Genomic DNA, 23,042 nt, shown 5'->3' with positions numbered 1-23,042 from the left:
GGTCTTTGTGCCTCAGACTTCTCCATTTTATTTCAAAACTTGGTTGACAACATTTTCCCTTGCTAAACCTCTCAGTATCTTTCAGCTTTTGATTTATGTAATTGTTTTTAATTCTGAAGTGTTTGGGTAGGTTGTCTGTAAGAAAAACTTTCTACACAATAACATTGTGAAACCAAAGCACCCTGAACTGTATTAAAGGAATGGTTTTGCAAGTTCAGGATACAATGAACACATACTCTGGTAATATCAGTAAACAATTGCAATCCTAAGGAAAAGAACTGCACACAGCTCTGTTTTTCATTAAAGATTAAGACTCATCTATTTATCAAAGAGAATATGGTCTAGTGCACAAAATCGCAACAATTTCAAGGACGTTAATAATTCTCTCCTTACAGTTAAACTTAATCTTCCATCTAGGCTTTGGTGATCCTATACATCAATTTTCTTTAAAAAAAAAAATCTTTCTGGTTAGACACTGTTTTGCAAAAGGCAACACCTCAGAACTAGAAACTATCTCAAGTCAAACTAATGGAATAAATGTGATTAAAAAGGTTAATGTTACTGATCATTGACTATTCTCTTTGTACTTAATAATGATTAAGAACTTCTAATGCAAGCTGTTGCTTAAGTGCTTTATATACTACTCTGGAGAGAAATTGATGAGGTAATGCTAGCAGACTGTGTTTGAGAAAAGTCAAGGATACTGGGACATTCCAAAAAACTTACTGTCTCCCAAGAACATTTTTGAATTCTGACATCAACTGTCTAATAAAAATCTGAATCCAGCAGAAATCTTGTGAATATGTTCAAAAGTAATTTGATGAAAAACTATCTCCAAGACAGATGAAGTAGGAAAAAACTAGCTTTGGCCCAAAGATTGCATTTGAGGAAGTCTTTGGAAATATACCTTATTCAGCAGTAGTGTTGATCAAAGATAAAAAGCAAATCAGCTTCGAGTGGCTAATGTCAAAAAGACAATTAATGATTTCTAACCAGTAGCATTTTTTTAAAGGAATATTAAAAGCAAAACATTCATTTTGAAGTTTGTTACAATCCAGACTCCTAATGAGAAACTCCGGAAGCAATAAAATCAGATCTGTTCCATCAGTGAAGTGCCCAAGAATGTTGCATCAGACAATCCTATTTCTTTGTATAACATTACTACTTCAAGTTTACATATTTAAATAGCAATTATTTCCAGACATTCCTATCCAGAAACTCTTCTTGAGATTAATTTTTTTTATATATCTAAAAAGTAGTTAACTATTAGACAACAAAAAAAGTCCTGGCTATCAATCATGTGACCTCAAAAATGAGTGAAAGTCCTTAAGGAGCAAGTAAAAACTCATCTTTAGAATTGATTTTTAAATCAGATTGTTAACACCTGATGTATATCAGACATCAGATGAAATAGTGTATTTAAACCACTATTTAATAAAAATGAAAACCACCTCTTCTAATGTCTGAGCGGTCTGAACAATGTATTAAAAACAGTCTGCAACATTTGTCTTTGATCACACAAATGTTTCTTGTGAACAGTTAAGCACAATTTCGTGATGCAATACAGGATGATTTGCACTAAGTCACGTATATTGAGACAAATTAACTGCATATTTTGTTTGTATTCAAGTAGTTTTATATACTGCTTAATGCTGTGTATTGGGAGAGGCTGTGTTAGGAACATATTTGTTAGATTGCCAATAAGGGATGTTCAGATTGACTTGGGCTCTTGAAATTATACAGCATTTTTGACTGAATGGGTAAATCTCCCAAGTGATATGGTGAAATTCAGCGCTGATTAAATATACTTTTCAATCAGTATTAAATCCCATCATGCCAATACATTCATACATTGTATTTTAAATTATCTTTTTTTTTTTTTTTTTTAAACTGGGAATTACATGTATTCTTGCTCTACTTCCCCTGACATTTTAAATCAAATCTTATCTTAAATGAAGTCTGAATCATTTCCTAAGAAACACACTAGTCTGGAAAAAGACAGGTATTTTCTCAAAATAGGAACAGTTTATCCCTGAACAGCTTGCAACTTTCTCTAATGAAAAAAAAAGTTTGTAATAGAGAAGATTACAATGCTATTCCCAGGTTTTCATCCTAAGATTTTATAAGGTATTTCATATAATAAAATATATGGAATGTCTCTTCTAAGGGCCTCCACCTTTAGCTACATGTGAACACCATGTATTGCAAGTAGTGACAGTTCTAATAGGGAGTCACAATATATTATCACAGAAAGCCACCAGATTATACTGCAGATCTTCAGATAGCAGTGTCATTAATTCATAAGAAGAACATGCTATGTACATACTACATCCATCCAAACTGTTAGGATTTCGCTTGAGGTAGTTGAAACCTTTGGGATAAGAAATGACAGCTCAAATAAGCTCTAAACCAGCTTTGCTGGCCAAAGCTTGCACTTCTTGAGAGTAAAGCATTGCCTCCTCTAGCAGAAAGTTGACTTTCAGCATACTAGATTGGACTCCTTAGTATTTTTCCACTCAAACACTGAAGGTATTAGTCAGTTATAGAATTACTCACCCAATTAGGGACACCATCTGCTCCACTATATGTTTGCTGAATGTTATAATAACGAAAAGTTTCTGTAGGAAGGAAAACATCAGTTAGAGAAATGTTTAATCAAAAGGGAAGCAAGGACAATGGAGTACAACAACTTATGTTCCTTTCCAATTAAATGGCTTCTTCTGCACTTACAGATAATTTTCCCTCAACTTTTCTTTCAGCGTCATTGTTTTTCAATATCATCCTTTTCAATGAAAGAGGCAGAACAGATAAGTGCTACTTTTAAACTGTTATTCTATTTCCTCATACATTTAATTTCTTGCAATGTTTTTCCAGCCTGTGTTGCTAACCATTTCACATCCTCCCTAAACCTAAATTCCCAGAAGTTCAAGGTCACAACTCCATCAGTGTTTTCATGAATAAAAACCACACATCTCTGTGCAGAAAGACAAATTTATGTCCCCATTATAAACATACATTTGGGTAGATAAAATTCAAAATTTCATGGAAGTGAAAGATAGTGAATCTTTTTGGTTCCAAGACCTTATCCCCTAGAAGGGCCATGTAAGGAACAAAGACCTACCAAGTTAGGGACAAAATAAATGAGACCATGGGTATCCAAATTTGTCTTTGAAAATTAGACTATTTCTCCCTTTAGAGGCAGTGACCTGGTTGGGACGATTGCCCTAGATACTGAAAGTTAAAAATTTAAAATAAGAATGTATTTCAGTGACAGAAAGGTGACCGTAAGTAGATAAATGCCCTACATGATAAATCCAAAGCCTCATGACAATTGTATTACTCTACTTGCTACAGTTAAAATTCTGTTAATGTAGCCATTGTTAATCCCATTTCTGTCAGATTTGATAGCTTGCCCTTTTACAGATTGTAGGTGAGATGATACATAGTGTTTATCCAATCTCCACTACAGTGTATGTATGATCTGATGAGAAGTGAATTAACTGGACTCTGAATAAGGAAATTAATAAAACTTTGATTCGATGGTCCAGATTAAAAGAGCCAATTAAATGCAACTATAAAATGGCAATGCTTATGGACCCACTGGCTTTCTCTCCGATTTTATTATAACTCTCTTCCACTACCACTGCATTTCCTAAAATTCCAATTTACAGCAAGATCACTACAAAATCCAGATTATTGCACAACCTGCTTGAAAGAAGACAATACACAAAATGTAGTTTTAATAGCTAAACACATTTATGACGTGAAAGGGTTTACCAAGTAAGTGCACAAGGAACTGGGAATATTTGTTGTTTTCACTATCCAGTGTAGATCACTGGAAATTATACTGCAAAGCAATGGAGAATAGCAAACTCTCTTCAAATTAATTTCATTGTACAGATTAAAAAAAAATCTTAGTAATTACTTCCCACAGATTACAAAGCAGGTGACATAGTTGGGGACACATCATATATCCAACTGTAGCATCACCAATAACTATAATGTAACTGAATACAATACCAATTTATCTTGCATTGAACAGAATGGTGAGAAGCTCCTCCAGTTACTTTAAAAGCTAGCATCAAAATTTTCAGAAGCGACTAGTGATTTTGGGTGCCCAATTTAACATACATTGAAAGGGCTCCATTTTCAGAAAATATTAAATACCTGTTCTCTGAAAATCAGTCCCCTTTGAAGTGTCTCAATCACCAGTGACTTTTGAAAATAATGGCCAAGGTGTCCAAACACATGCCCCCCGGTTGGCTTCAGCAGAGGCCATGCATCAGTGGGATGAAAGTATTGGGATTTTCTTTAAAACTTTAACTCAAGTGAAAGTGAACATTTAAAAATACTTCCTGACTGATAAACGCTCATTCCAGTGCTCTCTGAAAATGAACGTGTGTGTGTGTGTTACCAAAAAGGTAAATTCATTATGAGTATGAAGCCTTTTCCGTCTTGTAAAAACCCTAGGTAAATAACTTGGCTAACCACCAATTTCCTGAGTGGTGTAGGCGGTGAGTTTATTAGTTTATAGCCATAGATGATTTAGTTGCCCAAGTTTTGAGTACAGTAACCCTAACAGAACTTTTATTTTAAATCTGTTGCACCAAATGAATTTCCATCACAGTAAGTCAGGAAGGGATCATCACAGCTCACTGAAATACTGCAGAGATAATGGTGCAATTCATACTTAAAACAAATCCTCCCGGTGTTTTATAAGAGGTGTAACATGTACTTGCCTGGATGTGCATTTTAATTATTGCTTTCCCAATTAGGGTTGCACCAAAGAAGGTCCAAAAGGGAACCAGGAAGTGGCCACATGTTATTCCTGCCAGGTCAAACAGAGGATTTGGAATCTATGAAATATAAGGGAAAGAAAAAAGAACCAGAACTCAACATTAAATTCACTTTACTTAATAATATCTCAAACTTTGAAAAATGAACTCCTCCCCCTTTCTCAAAACCATCCCAAAATCGTGCCTTAAAACACACAAAAATGTTAATATTATAGCCCATAACTTAAATCGTTAAGCTTCAGCTAGACAATGTCCCAGACAATTCCACTCTGACTGCTATTCTTTTAATCTGAGGATAAAAGAGTAACAGACGTTTTCCATTTTTCCATATGAAAAGCATAGAAAACACAGCGAGCAGTTTGAGTGATATATCAAATTCTCTCCCTGACAAGCACGTTGCTCGTGCGAGTCAGTGCGCAAAATGATCTGCAATAATTTCTATCTGAAAGGCATAAAAACCCTGGTATTTATAGTCATATGTACTCTGTTAAAAAGCAAAGATATTTCTTTAAAGAACAAAAGTATTTCATTAAAAATTAAAGAATTTCTTTATTGTTAAACTCTTTCCTTGAATTTGTATTTAATTTCAAGAACATTTTAGAGAAGGAATCATAATACTAAGAAAAGACCAACCAATTCCAAGACTTGATACTTAACATACAGCACACTGCATCTGTCAGATGTGAGTAAACACACAAGGATGTTTTGCTTACAGTAGCAGTGCATTACACTGCTATTTTCCCACAGTATTTGTGCTTTCCCTGTTTTGTTACATGAACAAATAAATATAGGCAAATTAGATACTGAGAGAGCTATAAAACGGACATTTAAGATTTCAAGTTTTAATTTATATGGTTAACATTTAACAGGTTGCTACAGACTAGTAATTCCAAGTTTAATTATAAATTCATATGCGCACCCACCACTTTCCTAGGAAGGCAAGACACATCAAATGGTATCCATTCATGCCCATCTTTGCTTAAGCTGCATCTTGACCACACTAATGACCATCTTACTTATAGAAAGCTACTAACTGGATTTACCTAGTCTAGAGATGTATTGCTCTCACAAAACAAGTCTACACTAGTTTATAAGGTGTTTTAAAAAAAAAAAAAATCACATTACCCAATACATTGTAACTATTACATGAAAACAAGGCTGTCAATCGCAGTTAATGCAAGTGATTAATGCAAAACAAATTAACTAGATTAAAAAAAAGTCACCATTAATTGCAGGTTTAATCACACTGTTAAATAATAATAGAATACCAATTTAAATTGATTATAAATATTTTTGGATGTTTTTCTACATTTTCAAATATATTGATTTCAGTTACAATACAGAATACAAAGTGTGCAGTGCTAATTTTACATTAATTTTTATTACAAATATTTAAATACTGTAAAAAAGAAACAAGAAATAATATTTTTCAATTCACCTCATACAAGTATGGTAGTGCAATCTCTATTGTGAAAGTGAAGCTTACAAATGTAAAATTATTATTGACTTTAGTGCCTACAAGTTGAAGCATGGATGGGTATACAAATGTTTAGCCTATCTGACACACAAAAATCTTACAATGGTGCCATGCAAACGCCTGTTCTCACTTTCAGGTGACATCGTACATAAGAAGTGGGCAGCATTATCTCCTGTAAATGTAAACAAACTTGTTTGTCTTAGCAATTGGCTGAACAAGGAGGAGGACTGAGTGGACTTGTCGGCTCTAAAGTTTTACATTGTTTTGTTTTTTTGCATGCAGTTATGTAAAAAAAAAAATCTACATTTGTAGATTAAAACTGCGATTAATTGTGATTATTTCTTTTAACCGTTTGACAGCCCTAGACGAAAACTATAGCATAGATGGGGCAAGTTGTATCTGAACGTGCATTAACTAGGGGGAACCTACGGTTCCTCTCAACCAGCTAACACCTGTTAAAATACAAGTTGACCTGCCTACGTTAGGGTGTTAAAATATGTTGCTAACATGTGCTGTCTTAACACTCCTTTTATCCTAATCTAGACATACCCAAAATGAGTATGGAGGGACGCCAGAAAAAGCTAACCACAGGATGTGAAATTCTCACTGGCCTACCATAGGGATCTCTTAGGGCTGCTTTTGCCATTCTGTTCATAAACTGGAGAGCCCTCACAGATCTAGACAAGCTATCTGGGCTCAAAGTAGTGGTAAAGGGCTAGTTAGTTGATAGGATGCCAAATAAATTGCTATTCATGGAATCCAATGGTGGGTAGTTCTTGGAGGTTAGGTAGGGATAGCGGATACCACAGGCTAGGATAATTCTGCTTTGGCCTAGTCTTCACTAGGAAAATGTGTGTGTTTTTAACATGCGTTAGCTAATGTGTTAAAATTCTAATACAGACAAGGTAATTTATAGTTTTAACAGACGTCAGCTGGTTGAGGTTTATTCTAGGTGTTAAAGCTACAGATTGTGTTGTCCATACTAGGGTTACAAGTTAACAAACAGATTAAAAACATGCTTTTTTCCCCTAGTGAAGACTGTCAGACTCCCCAAGGTTTGCCCAACTGTGAGCATAGTCCTGTCCAACAACAGAACAACTTGGGAACACAGGGCAAATACTATTTATGGCCAGGTGGCTGCGGCTTCCTCAAGATAGGAACTGCAGGAATTATGTTCAGGACAGTGGCAATGATTCATCTCCAATTGCCATTGGATAAAACTGCGGCCAATCAGCCCTGCTGGCTGAGCTTGTGAAACTTTTGACACAAATATGGAGTTGAGCGAGTCTCTAATGTGATAATTTTGGAACGCTGCACAATGTCCCCCCCCCCCCACACACACACACACCTCCATCTCAACTCTGCCTATCTTCCCAATATAGTTTACAATGTTAAGACCCTGACTGACTTATTGCCCAGCCAGAAAACAAAAGTAGTAAGAATGATGGGGAGAAAGGGAAATGCACACAGAGCCCCTTGCATGTGGCAAGGCAGGGCGAGGGGGGAGACACAGAGCCCCTGGTATGGGGAGATTCAGGGAGTCCCTGAAATAGAGAGGGATGAGAAGATGGCACACAGGGAGCCTGTGGTGGGAATGAAAGAATGCAAGGAGTCTCTGTTGTGCGCAATGATTTTGGTCAACAAAGGCAACAACGCATGCCTCCCTAGAATTGTCCAGTGTCTTCCTTGAAGCATTGCCCAGGAGAAGTTCGTATCATGCTGTCTTTGTAATGTTTTCATAAGCAAAATTCAAAAATTACATTTTAAAAAGGAATTCACCCCTTAGTGTACACTAGAGTCATCCAGAATTTCCGCATGCATGAAAACAAATACACCTCTACCCCAATATAACGCGACCCGATATAACACGAATTCAGATAGAACGCGGTAAAGCAGCGCTCCGGGGGGGCAGGGCTGCGCGCTCCGGCGGATCAAAGCAAGTGCGATATAACGCGATTTCACCTAGAACGCGGTAAGATTTTTTGGCTCCCGAGAACAGCGTTATATCGGGGTAGAGGTGTAGCATACTATTCAGCAGCAAACTGAGCTGACAGGCTAACTCAGATGTAAGATATAATGCACCTAAGTTGGTATTACCGCATCACACTAAGAAAATGACTGAACATTAAGCAAAAGCATTACTAAGTAACATCCTCCCCATATGTTTACATATTCTCCTGTTTTCCCGATATCCACATTTCACCCAGTCCAACTGCTCCGATAAGTCATCTCTACCATTTTTAAATGGTTTTTCTCATTAAACAAAGCAGACAAATTAGTCTATTCAGTAACGTCTCACGAGATAGTGACTGCAGAATGATGAGTCAGGCCTGACAATGGTGCAGTCTAAAGGCTTACTAATTTGAGAGATTTATAGAGTATAATTCAGCTCAGTGATCTAGATCTACACCAGGGATAGTCAATAGATGGACTGCATGCTAAATCTGGACTGCCAGATACTTTTGAACGGACCCCTATATCTTTTTACTTACTTATTATTGGTGGGGTTTTTTTGTATTATTTTCTCTGGAGTCTGGCCCTTGACTATACCTGGATGAAGAAATTTGGACCTTGACAAAAAATAATTGACTGCTTAACAAACTGGAAGGAGTTTGCCAGCTACATGATGAGGGCCATGCCAGAAACTGTAATCAGATTGATCTTTGCAAGTAAATGTAAGGGCCCTAACTTTTACAAAGAATATTATTCGCCACCTCTAAAATTCTGGAAGCTAATAAAGAAGCTAGGCTCACAGGGGGTGCAGAAGGATGGCAACAGGTCCCAACTGGGATATGCAATGCACCCCCACCAATAATCACATCTGTCAGCAACAGCAGGGAGGAAAAAAAAAATCCTGTCTCCCTAACAGCTTCCAGTTTGCTTTCAGAGTGAATTTTAAGGTGCTGGATTAAAACCCTACAAGGTGTGAGACATTGCTACTTTTGCTTCCCCGTGTAAGGGCATCACCATAGCCATTAGCGGAGGTGCTTGAACCAACAGCCCCCTGGTTTAGAAGACCATTTGCTCTCTCAGGCTCCTTAGGGTAGGGTGAGCTGAGGGAATGTCTTGTGGACACATTTTGGGAAATCGCTGTGGGTGACTATTTTAATCTGGTTGTGTTTTGTATAGACAGTTTTATGTTTTTGGGGGGATGTTTCTATTCCTGCTTCTTGTTTAAAATGTAGAAGTGCGGAGAACTATTAGCCCATGTACGTCATAGACATCTACAGAAATGAAAACAAGGTTTTATCAGGACCCCGGGTAGTGCCTGAACCAGTCATAACAAACCAGGATACAGGTTCTTTATGACTAATCCCCCAAAAATCAGAACTGGTTCACTCACTACGGAACCAGGATAGGAGCAGCAGGCCTGCTTACTCCCTAGTCACAGGATAGTGGGCAACATGGCACGTTCTTGCATTAGACAAGACCGATACAGATTAATACAGAGTCTGCTGCCTGTTATGAAGTAGAAGCTTATGGGCATTTAACTTGCTTTTAAAGATAACTTCGTTTACTCTGCTGAAAACGTTAATATGAGGCACACGGGACCATAAATCTTTCCAATTCTTAGGAAGCAGCAACATCACAGTATGATCAGGTTTCACTGTAACAAGCTTTACCATATAACTAACCACCGCATCTTGTGGATAGCAACAAGCCTAGCGTAATGGGTTCTGGTCCATGACTGCAGCTCCTACGTGCTTCCACAAATAATAGTTACCACCCCAACACTCCATTCCCCTAACATGGAGAACAGCTCTTGTTTGATGAACGTGAAGATTAAAATTGGGTTGCTAAAAACCAGACCAAGCCAAGGGCAATTTAGTGTTATTTCACTGCAGGTAAGTAATAAATTCCACACACATTATTCACATTTCTGTGACACTTCCCCGCCCCCACACTCCCCAAACTTTTTTATTGGAATTAACTTACTGAAGCACAGGCCAAAATGCCAAAGAATCCAACCTTCTGCACCAGGTTCTGGACGGCCAGTTTAGCTCGGGAGGCAAAGTCCTGTAAACAAGGAAGCAGGGCATTAATAAGGATGGAAATGAAATGAAAGCATCTCTAAGCACTATACAGCATATAATTTCATATTCTCAAACCTGTCCTCTAGGGTTTGTATTTTACAAGTGAGTAATTAGAGAGCTGTTAAGACAAGAACGCAAATTTGACACGTCAGTGAACCAAACATTCATCATGTTTAGCCAAGTTGAAATTCTGAACATTTACAGTTTCCTGCAGACATAACTCTTCCAAACTATGTAACATGGGTAAAGATTACTCCATTACAGAATAATCCCTCCTAGTATATTTTTCCTTCCACACCCTTGAGTTGCTGCTGCCACTACTGCACTACTTCTCATACACGCAGAAGAGGTTAATCCCTGCAAGGCCATCATCAGTGTCTCACAGATGGTAGAGGGTACTTTCAGAAGGTGAGGTTAGCACACAGTATTTCCATAATACCTCACGTCTCTACCACTGTGGAAAGACACTCTCAAACCAGGGTCTCCAACAACATGTGCTCCTGGTTGTTACAACAATTGAGATTCTGAGGCCCCATCAAAGTTAATGGCAAAACTCTTACGGATGTTATTGGAGCTAGGATTTCACCCGAGATTTAAAAAGCAATGAAGAAGGTGATCATGTCAATGTTAAGCCTATAGTTCCTCTGCATCAGAGCCATTCTAACCGCATGTAGCCTACCCCCAAAATAGATTTCTGTGAACTGTGCCATAATGCATTTAAATGACTAAAGTCTATAAAAATGATAGTGGTGAACAGTTCTGTTCTATCTCCCACTAATTCCTTAATCTAAATGCTTTATCACTAATAAAAAGACAAGGTGGGTGAGGTAATATCTTTTATCGGACCAACTTCTGTTGGTGAAAGAGAAGCTTTTGAGCTACACAGAGCTCTTAAGAATGGATTTAATTAAGAATGGAATTAATTTAAGAATGCACTGGAATGGAGCTCTGTTTAGCTCAAAAGCTTGTCTCTTTCACCAACAGAAGTTGGTCCGATAAAAGATATTACCTCATCCATCCTATCTCTAAGATCCTGGAACCAACATGGCTACAATTATCACTAATAAGACTGTAAAATACGGATTTTAGTCACTTAAAACACAATAGCTTTGTCATTTAATGTGCTGTTTACTTTCTGATTTTTAAAGTCAGAGAAACATTTGACATCATAAACTTTAGAGTGTCTGTCGCTTTATCAAATAGACAGTAAAATGGCTATTTTAAAATCAAAGCTACTATAAAATGTAATCCCACAGTGGTAAATTAATTCCATTTAAATGTAGGAAGTAAAACAGAAACCTGCAGGAATATACAATTGTTATTCAAATTAAAAGAGGTCTGTTTAAGTGGATCCATGTGCAAAGACATCTATTCAGGCTTGGAACAAACTGTACAATATAAAATGGGAATACTTTGATATTAGGGTGCTTAAAATTGGGGGAGTTCACATTAATAAAATAACCTGATTTTGTCAAAAGTAAGATATTATATATGTTTTTATATTCTGTTACAAAGATTGTTAGACACAACCTTCTTTCATAGCAAGCATCTTGCCTAACAATCTGATTATTAACACACACACTCACCCCGCCACTAATGTAATTCAACCTATGCATTTTTAAAATTTATTCTCATTATTATAACAGAACCTTCAGAACCGTAAGCTAATACATATAAACAGCAAATATTTTTTATGAATAACAGCAGTAAGCAAATGGATGCGATTCACACGTGCACACATTTTTGAAGTAAAAAAATTAAATATCTAAGCAACTTAATATTTATTCCACTTATTGGTCACCTTTATTATAAAGATCTTTTCTATAACATTGCATCTTTTCTCCAAACTACAGTAAAATAAAACCCATTCATTACGGCACTTTTTAATCAACAAATTTGGAGGATTCTTAGTAATTAACTGAATTCTTTGGGTTGGAATGGTAATTTTAGGTTTAAAGATACCTGCCTGACTGTGAAAAGCTTATTGTTCTAACCTACGTGTTTTTCTGTTTAAACACAATTATGTCACTGTTAAAATCTGTACTACAACTGTACTTAATGTGGGTTTTATACTCTGAAAAAAGTTCTCCATTTAGAAATTCTGTTCTTGTAGAAAGAGCGATAATTGAAATTTTCTGTTTTAAACTACTGTTTTTAGAACACTTCCAAATTAGGACTAGCAAAAATTAAAATAAATACTATAAATTAAAGAAAATAGAAAAATGAAGAAGTGGGATTTTTATATCTCCGATAATGGGGCATTTAGTGTTTAAGTGGATTTTTTAAAATGTGCCCATCCGATATTCTATTCTATGATACGCTAGTGGGAAATTTTGCTATATGAATAGTAATAACATCTCTTATATACCATCTCATAACCCACTATCTACATATTCTATTGACAAATAAAATAGGATAAAATAGTTATATTTAAAACTCCTTCCAATTTGTTTTCTACTTTAAGTTTACAGGCTATTGAAACCACATGTAGGTTACAAACAAGTGCCCATTCCTGCTCCAATCTTAAGACTCCCAGTGACTTTATTGGGACTGGGACTAAAAATTTAAATTTGGGAAAGTATCTATAAATGTTGCATATTTTTTACTCTCTCATCTTTATGCTTTGAACTCTCTTCCCAAGAAAAAAAGAGTCTGTGAAGAAGCAGTTTATTATACTAAATTATATGGAAATGCATATTTGAGACATTTCATGGTACCATCTTGCCTTTTAGATAAACTGAGAAGCTACCGCAGGATTATCAATGCTTTCCACTATTTTATCTTCTATTTTTGCATTTATAAAAAATTATGTGAAGGGATTTTGTGTTGCCAGACTTTCGGGATAAAGCAACCAGGGAAATTCTAGGCATTAAAGAAAGCAGCTTGTTATGCAATAATTACAAAAATATACCTACATTTTAGTCACCAGTTAAAAGTTGTGGTTGTAAATAACAATTGATCTGTGAAGTAGGATAGCCCAAAACTTTTCATATGTCAAATACGTTGCTCTTGGTTAGTCTGGGTGGCTGCTTCTCATACTAAAATTTCTTCAAAATTATTTCTGAATTGAAAACAAATATGAAACAGTTTAATGTATAACCACTTGTAAGAGAAGTGATACATGTAAGGATCTCATTTGCTCAGTACACACACAACTTCCACTACGGTTAACATGAGTTAGGCGTGATGAGCAGAGAGGAAATGAGACCCTTTTAAAATTTCAGTATGATCACACAGCCACCAATAAAAGTCGTTAAGAGCAACACAAATTAAGGAAAAAAACAGCCATTCCAATGGCCTATTGAAGATCAACGTGGAAATACTGTTTTAAAAGCGTACCTGCTGGCAATTTCATTTATGTTGGAAAAAGCCTATTAAGGTATAGTTAAAAAAGGCAATTTTACTTCAAAAAAAGAATTTCCATCTTTGTTGAAAGGATAAACTAAAGAAAATGCTGCCTTCTGCATAGGAATTTCATCAGAGGATGCTCTAGGTATTTTATAACAATACTGGATATGAGCATGACACTTTCAGTTCCTATTTTGCCAACTGTTTCACAATGTTCATGGAATTAAAGTGACTTTTGTACTTTAAACCAATTAAAGTTTTTACACAGTATTGTATTAAACTAGATTTAATATATCTTTAAACTAATTTTATAAGACATTAAAATCCAGTTACTCAAACAGGTATGTGCTATATTACAACGGAAGTAGACTGCATTTAATTTTTACTATTATATGTTTATGAGTTAGAATTTGAAACAAACCCTCTAGCAAAAGAGCTATGAGGTAACATTTAGCAAAACATTTATAGAACATAATTATAATATAACTAAATTACAGATAGATTTTGAGACAATGCTAAGCAGCATAAATATAAATTAACATTTTACTTTAATTTTCCTTTTAAAAAGTAAATGCTTATGCTTTAAAAGATGTTTGTAATCTAATACAATCACCTACAATTCAAAAAGTGAACAGTCTGCCTTAAATTAAAATATTTTCTTCCAGAGAGGAACAAACATTTTCCATTTCAGAAAACGTGATTTACAAAAATTAAGGACAATAGTAAAAAACTATTTTTATTCTTTTTTTAAAGCCTTTTTTCAGTAGCAACAGTAAAATATTCCATGTTATAGACAACTTTAGTTATTTACTTTTCATGTCAACTATTTTCAGTTTAAGATTCTCTCTCTTTCTCCTGTTTTTTTCATTATGTTTAAAATAAAACTTAAAAAGACAGCACTATTTTAAGTTGAAAAAAATTAAACTAATTTTATCTGTTTATGGTCTGTACATTTTGTACTTTACTCCAAACTACAATAAAATCACAGCTACATAAGTATATTGGATAGCAATAGACAGGTTAGAATCACTATAAAGTTATGCAGTTGCACTGTTTAGCAGTTTATTTTAATGGAAACAAATGCAGAAAACTTTATTCCTTCCGCAAATTTAATTTGTCAATTTTTTAGAACATCTGCAATAATAAAAAACCCCTCATAAGTTTCATTTCTCAGACACTACAATCATCAGTTTCACAACTTTTACCTATTTCACAATACAAGCGCACAAGAGAAAAGACTGATGTTGGGAAAAGCTTCTTTTCCAATATATTCTTTAGTGTTTAATAAAACAATTAACTCTCATATAATTAATCTATTTCTTACTTTAAAATAAAGAAATACATAAAGTTCAACTACTTACAGGCAAAACATATTCCCCCAAAATTAAAGAATCTAGACTTTCCTCTCCTCTCTTCTCCGCTACTATGATTCATTCACCCTAACATTACAGTATTTTTTTTACTCACTATGTTGCTATCAAAGAAGATTTGTTTTTTTGGTTTGGGAATAGATTTCCTGTGACTACTGCAAGACAGGCAAGGGAAGGTTAAATGATTATATATTACTTCACTGGGTTAATCATCAGATCACAAGAACTGGAATGGAAATAAGCATCATCAGAAAATAGACAATGTTGAAATACTGAATCACAGGTCTCAGTTGGCAGTTTAAAAAGTTTTGCTTCAGATCTGCCTTTTGTGAAAACGTGACTTACTAAAGTACAATTTATTGATGCTAACATTTTGTTATTGCAAATTGCAGGCAAACAAAATCAAGGGAAAATTAAAAAACAACCAAACCTTTTGCTTCTCAGCAAGCTTTACCAAGAGGATCCAGCTCACAACCCTACAGCACTGCTTTGTGTATATCTTAACATAGACCATTTGCCACTATAAAAAAAAATCACTGTTCATCAAATTGTACATAAAGTAATTCTGTGCCTCATCTGCAAGGCCTCGCTTCATTCCCATGACTTGTTTTGTTTCCATTTTTACAAAATTTGTAGTCACATTTCCTCCCTTCCTTCCTTCATTTTGAGTGTTTCCTTGCTTTTACGAGAAGGACAAAATTATACTGGACTTTAAAGGATTCTCATCAATGTATTAGCTAAGTAGATGCATTTCCAGCAGCATAAATCACTTCCTGATATTGATTCAGATTTTGTATATACAAATGTGTACACAAAATAGTAATTAATGAATCTTAAAGGACAGATTGGTTTGGGTTTCAGAATGTGAAATGGCCAAAATATAGGCAACTATGTTTTTCTTAACCTTTAAAGCAGAGTGAGATTCATCCAGTTCACAGCCCCATGGCAGATAGCTAACTGAAAGTTACTAAAGAGCTCTGAACATTAACAATATGGGGCTGCAGCCAGTAACCCTTACATGAGCAGTCCCTAAAGCTTCAATGGGACTATTCATGGGAATAAGGCATAGTCCCTCAATGGACTACAAGACTGGGCCTATGGTAACCGTGTAACACTGCAGAGAACTAGATCTTCCAACATACTGAGAGTTGCAATGAGTCGTGCAGAGTATTGAGATAAGGTGAATACGCCTCCCTTTCACAAATTTGCACACGACTTGCCATTCACTTGTGTCCAGCAGAAAAACTGCCGCTGTGGTGCTAGCACTGTAGGCTCTGTTTTCGAGCTATGGCTTCCACAAGACAAGTCAATTAAAAAGAGCAGGAAAGAATAGCAGGACCAGAGGATGGTTCATTAATATTTGAATACAGGTCTGTCGCATCTTACGCGCATTTAACATGCGCAATTTCAGCTTTACGCTGTCGGCAAAAGCAAAAACAAAAAAGAGAACAATTTTAATGCTGTACCTGTAGTGCGGGCAATTCCGCCCGCCATTCAACTCAATGTAATTTTGACTATATGAGGTTTTCGCTTTACGCGCTAACCGCGGAACCCCTGTGTAAGATGAGACTCGCCTGTATAGCTATCTAATACACACAAGAGATCCACAGACATCTATAAGGAAGAATGCTTTTGGAAAACAATTCCTTAAATTGGCACTCCCATTTTGACCCAGCACAAGTGCATCTATCTGCCCATCTAAGCATTTCTAAGCACGTGTCCACATGGTGCGATTTCATGACCTATCCCAGTGTTGACCCAGCTTCCTCGCCTCTCAGTATGAGTGTGTAACTCACATGAAGGGCAGTTCTACGCAGGAGTGCACAGACCTCCAAGGTTTGATTTCTAGTTGGGTTGTAATGTTCATTACTTGCCAGAAGTTTAAAATTAATTTACATGGTTCAAGATATGATAAAAACCATCTAAAGGAGGAGTACATTCTTCCTAAAGAGACAACATATGAAATTACTGTTATGGATTATTAAAATTAAAAATTCTTGATGTCTTAAGTGCTGCCTACAAAGACAGAGCTCCTTTTTCATTTAAAAATCGGAGGTATGTTAAAAATGAGCTTCACAACATTTTGTTTCTTCAGGCTTTCTATTCTAACACAATGGAATCAAACAGAATTTATGAAATAAAGACCATTTGTGGTTAGGCAATGAACTCTAGAATTTCAGTGGACGGAGAGGGATTATTAGCTCATCGGAATAAGATGTTCCTAAATGCAGGAGCATTCAAAGTGCTAGCTATAGGTTCATATATTACAGCATATACAAGCCAAGAAAAAAGCACAGCAGCTACCATGTCTACTGATTAGTTCATCATAATCTAGACCTAAAATGTTGAAACTGGTCCCTGTTTTTATCTAAAAAGTGATGAACTCCCAAAGGCAGCCAATGGTGCACATTACAAACCCAATTCCCAACACACAACTAAAAAGATTAGTGTGCAAATACACACAAGAACACCAGGTATCAGAGAACACAGAGTAGAATATTAATATTGGAATTTATAAGAATAAAAGGATGGCCTATGTAAACCAGAGTCTAGTATTACAGTTCTGAGGCAGGCAAGATTCTCACTACCTTCAATGGAAATTTTGCTTGTGTAATGATTACAAAATTCAGCCAGTAGCAGGTCAATAATCTATCTAATACTTGCACCATTCTTTTGCATTTTGGGAGGGAAGTTATAAAAGAGATTTAAAGTGACAAAAATGGATCTATCCAACATGGTATCAAACTGCCACATTGCCAATTCATGTGTATACACTATGGACTTCCTAAAAGGGCCAAAGAGAGAGGAGAGGCACCGATGAGGAGTAGGGAGTTTAGATTGTGTGGGAATAGGCAGCTTAATTAGTTAATGGACTACTGCAAAGGAAATCTGTTAAATTAACTAAGCTACGGAGCTTCTAATAAAGATTCTGTTCAACCCAATACATGCTCGCAAACTAAAAATCCCATTGAATTATGGAAATAGAAGATCAGCAGCAGAGTATATCAGTGTACAGGCTGCCTGCCCCCATGTACTGTACAGACTGAAGAATATAGAACTACTCATCTTGTGGCCAAATTGAGTCTGTAATGCAGCTGATGAAGAGAGCTCATAGTTTCCAGACCCCATGGGCAGCCGCTTAAGGTCAGAGTTGCTAAACTGGAGTAAGAGAGGGAGAGATTTATTAAAAAGACAGGAAATAGGCACACCATGGAGTGGGGCCATCTCCAAGCTGCTTGCCTCAATCCTTCAAGTGAGGAAGCCAGTCTCACAGTGGGAGAGAGCTAAAATGGAATGGAAGGTCAAAGTCCTCGTCTGGGACCCAGCTTCCAATAGAGGTAGAGGCAGCTGATTCTTCCTCAAACGCCAAGGAGTTGAGTCCAGGAGTTCAGAATACTGTTGTGAGATGCACAGGCCCTGGTGAATGAACGACCTATCATTAGAAATATCAATAGCTGGTTATCTGGTGACCATAAAAACAGTTTGTGACTCACCTGCCAGGTGTGAAGGTGGCAGATCTCATGACCCATCTAAAAAAAAAATTCCAGTAAGTGCTAGGGAGGGGGATTCTAGTCCTTGTACACATGGTATCAATGATGCAGTAAAGCGCAGGAGAATGATACTGGAAGCTACATTTAAATTACTAGGAAGGCAGCTTTTGTCCAGGTCCTCTATTGTAGGCGTCTCTGAAATACTTCCAGTTCTATGCAAAGGGACAACGAGATGGGGGAACGTTCAGAATCTGGGTGAGAAGATGGTGAAAAGAGGAGAGGCTTAAACTTATTTATCACAAAAGGAACTCTTTACGGAAAGGGGGAACCTGTACAAGAGGGATGGGATCCATTTAACAGACATGGAGCCAGACTGCTGGGACAGAAAATTAACAAGGTTTTGGAGGATTATTTAAACTAGAAATTAAGGGAAACCTGACAGGTGCAAAAAGCACTGAAGCTGGACAAAGGCACCTGCTAGGGATGCCCTAATACAATTGTACAGTGAAGGAGAGAACAGAAATTCTGGCTGAACAGGAGACTCTTGGGTACTAAGGTGATGAAAGCCATGTAAGTACCTAGAGAAGAGTACAGGTTTAGAACAGAGGTAAATTCTAGAAAAGTAACAGAGTAATAATACTAAGGAGCCCAAATAAAAATGGGCACATAGACAAAACAAAAAGGATCAATTTCTATATACCAATGTAAGAAACTACTAGGTAAACTAGAATGACTGGTAATGGAAGAGGACTTTGGCCTAACTAAAATAGGCACACTACAACACCTGGTTATAAGCTATAATGAAAGGACAGATATTGTCGTGGAAGCGGGGAGTTACACAATAACTAAGATTTCATAGAATTTACTGAGAATATTTTTAGAAGAGGGTGACCATGCAGTAGATACTGTATAGATGCAAATCCCAACTAGCAAGAATATACATATGGCAACTAAATTACACTATCAGCCTACTGATCAGGAAAAGGACACTCAGTACATGATGTTGAAGGAGATCAAAGAAACAATTAAGTAATAAAACAGTAATAAATGGCCAACAAGCTACTAACATATAAAACTATCTATGTCAAAATGTGACAAAGGTTTGGAGGAACACAAGACCTGGGTGTGTGTCTTAAGAAATATATCAATGCATTTCCACCAGCAAATCTGCTCACATTAATGCCTTTCATGTAGCTTCCACATTATGTGATGATACTGCCAATTCACTCAGGATGATGGAACAAGGCTTAATTTTGGTGCGTCACATATGAAGAGAGAAAGTAATAAACTCAGTTCCCACCCCTTACAGAAGGGGGGGAGGGGGAAGTTCTCTGATGAGAAACACAATTAGCCTTATTGCCCTTACAGCACAGGAGTTTTGAAGGTGACTACTAAAAAGAAAAGGGGCTGAGAGTACCACATAGGATGCTAATACTGTTACGGTGCAGGCTCTCAGACATTATAGTGATGAAGGCCATATATAACTAGACAGATAGGTAGCTAGGTAGAAAAGGCCAGAACATAATGAAATGAGGTTTTCCTTGTAATGGCCACGACAATATATTTGATATTTTAAACCTGCATTTGAGCAGAAATATGACCCTTACCAACAGTAAACCCCTTGTTTGAAAAATAAGAGCTCTCACTAAAATCTGCGGATCTAGGTTGATCAGTGAAATGCATGCTACACAATTTACTGCTAACTGCCTAAGCATAGTAGCAAGAGAATAAAGAATTCTGTTTTAATTAGACTCTTTGGCATAAATAAGAGGCTTTCTAATTTTCTTCATTACTCTGTCCATCTGGGAGTAGGAAAGGCTTGGAATAATTTCCCCCATCCACCAAGCATCTTGGGATAAGGACTAGCAAATGTACTTGTGAACAGCCAGAACAAATACTTAGAACACCAAAATCCATAGTATCTCCAAAGCTTGCCTTACAAGCCTCAAGATAACAGCAATCCAGCACCAGTTCTATGGCAATGATCCATGGGGCTGAATGTGTTTAGGTCAGAGCTCAAAACGAGTGGGAACTCTCACAAACTGAGCTCTGGCACTTCTCTCCAGCTGGATCTGACGCTCTCTCACTTGTGAATTAAAAAAAAAAAAGTTCTACTGTTTCATTTCAACAGAAAGAAATTATGCAAAGAATGAAACACAATTAAAGGAAACAGTTTAAGGGAAGAGGAAGAAGCATGTCGTTTCAGAGTCTTATCAGATCTGTCCTCTAGTACACTAGCATGTTTTACCACATCCCCAGTCCTCAGTGTGCTCTGCTCCCCATCTCAGACCGGTGCTGGAGCATTACCCACTTCAGCACCTAGCACTTTACATTTTCAAAGTGCTATACAGATATTACATACAATTTAGTATTATTTCACTCATCAAGGAATTAAGGGTACATGGGGTCTATACTCAGTTATTCCAGAGGTTCACTTCTTGCGAGAGATCTGGCAGTGTGTGGATCCTGGAATTTGTTCCATGGAAGACAACTAAGCATTTTTTCCTCTATTTGTCACATGGTAAAGAAGGCAGCCAGGCCACTGTTCTGGACAAGGAAGAGTCAGATCAGTGTTAAGTTAGTCGCTACTGCTCTACTAGTAAAGAACAGGGAAGTATAGAAAACCTGCCAGACTCATTCCCACACATTAGGCAGTGACCCCCAAACCCTATTCTGTCCCCTTCCTCTCTGAATGGGCTTACATCAATATTGTCTATTGATACTGCTGACAAGGTGGAGGCTGCTCAAACACCATTATATAGCATCAAATTAAGGGTTCATCCATACCAAGGCTACAATCAGATTCCCATGGCCACAGGCAGCTGATCTAGCATGCTGGTGTAACTAGCAGCAGTAGGACATCCTGAAAGTCTTGTCCTATCCAAATTTAAAAAATAAAATAAAAAAATAAAAAATACAGGATTTGAGCAAGATCTAGTTATTGTAACAAAGGCTCTTTGTGTCTGGAATGCAGTGAGATTGATTACCTACCCCTGAACGCCCACAATAAGGAAGGAAGCAATTTTGGATAACCGGATGAGCATAGTATGCAATGCTATTTCGTCCCCAGACAAATCCAAATAAAAAAAAAATCACCAGCATTAAAAATACATATTTTGTCCCTTTACAAGGAACTCTAAATCAGGAAAACAAACAAACAAAAAAATCAAAACAAAAACACAAGCAACAAAGACACTTAAATTATTAAAAACAGGCAAACAACCTATTACACAGCTGACCAGCTTCCCTACATGCAAGGGCTCCCCCAATAAGCCTAATTGGCAGAGGATGTACAGAGCTCAGCATATCTTGCCACTTTTTATTCATGGGAAGCAGACACGGCTGCCAGATGACTTAAAGAGAAGTGGTCTGCATACCACTCTCCTACAAGGGTAAGGATTTAAACAGTGTTTGGAACAAGAAAAAAATGTAGCCATTTTCTTGATGACACAAGAATTAATCTCTATTATTTATTGCAGGCTCCGACGGGGGGGGGGGGGGGGGGGGGCTGGGTGGTGCTTTAAGCATCTCCTTTTGATCTCTATCCTATACACTGAACATTGGGGTGTTCTTCCATTTGACAGAACAGTCCCTCGTATGGAAAGGAGTAGAAAAATGAACTTGCTTGAAGCTTTTATAATCCAAACCATCTTTTAGAAGCTCCTTTTCTGAGGCGCAGCATGTTTTCCCAAATACAATCCACATACAAAATGATAACTAAAGATTTGGGATGAACCGGATTGAAATTAGAGGGGAGTCCTAAAGGAAGATAAGATAAGGGATGAAGTAAGGGAGACAGCCAGCTTATACAGCTGAATTAAAGAGGAACAGAGATCATGATCAGAAATTTCTGACTGGATACCAGCTTCCCAGAAAATGCAAACTAAGATTCGGAGATTTATGCAGAAGTTACTGATTATTCTGCAGAGAACATAAGGAGAATTAATCTCATCTGAGACTGCAGTACTATACAATCAAGGACATACTATAAGGACAAATTGTGTCTTTAGATATGTACACGGAACGCTCAGTGACAGCAACATGAATTCCCCATGAACATTCAAGGGTGGAGTTCAAACTAACTGCTCATTCACAATTGCTATACGATAGCAGCTCACAACATCAGAAACACACATTGGACTCTTTCTGGCATGATGGGCTTTTATTGCAAAATAACATGAGATTTGTAACTGGACTAATTTCTGCTTTCAATGCTGATAGTGGGCCAGGCCATTTCAAGGTGATCAAGATTTCTAACTTGGTGACTTTGTATTAGGAAGTTATTCATTTGCATGTTCCAGATTTAAAAAACATAGAAGCATGTAAAGAAGTTTTAGTGCATAGAGTCTCTACTACATTTTGCAAAGGGCATTTCAAAGAGAAAACTGAAAAGACATCTTTAAATTAGTTTAAACAAAGGTAACCTAATGCTTCCTACTGGTTATTTTTTCCTTATCTGTAAACAGGTGTGCAAATGAATAGAACAATGCCAGCACAAGACTGCTGTATTTATTGCCTATAACCAA

The 23,042-nt window shown here is 36.8% G+C and overlaps 1 protein-coding gene across 1 annotated transcript in view; it reads right to left on the bottom strand.

Moving 5' to 3' along the window:
- VMP1 (vacuole membrane protein 1) overlaps positions 1 to 23,042 on the bottom strand; it is an 83,857-nt gene that overhangs the window by 13,753 nt on the left and 47,062 nt on the right. The window contains exons 9-11 of the mRNA XM_065418208.1: positions 10,210 to 10,290; positions 4,740 to 4,856; positions 2,557 to 2,618 (exon numbers count right to left, since the gene is read on the bottom strand). Of these exons, the coding sequence (XP_065274280.1) occupies positions 2,557 to 2,618; positions 4,740 to 4,856; positions 10,210 to 10,290 (260 nt within the window). The remainder of the gene's footprint in view (positions 1 to 2,556; positions 2,619 to 4,739; positions 4,857 to 10,209; positions 10,291 to 23,042) is intronic.

This window comes from Emys orbicularis, chromosome 17 (genome assembly GCF_028017835.1).
Source record: "Emys orbicularis isolate rEmyOrb1 chromosome 17, rEmyOrb1.hap1, whole genome shotgun sequence".
Lineage (NCBI taxonomy): Eukaryota > Metazoa > Chordata > Testudines > Emydidae > Emys > Emys orbicularis.
This window is presented reverse-complemented; position numbering and strand designations above follow the sequence as displayed.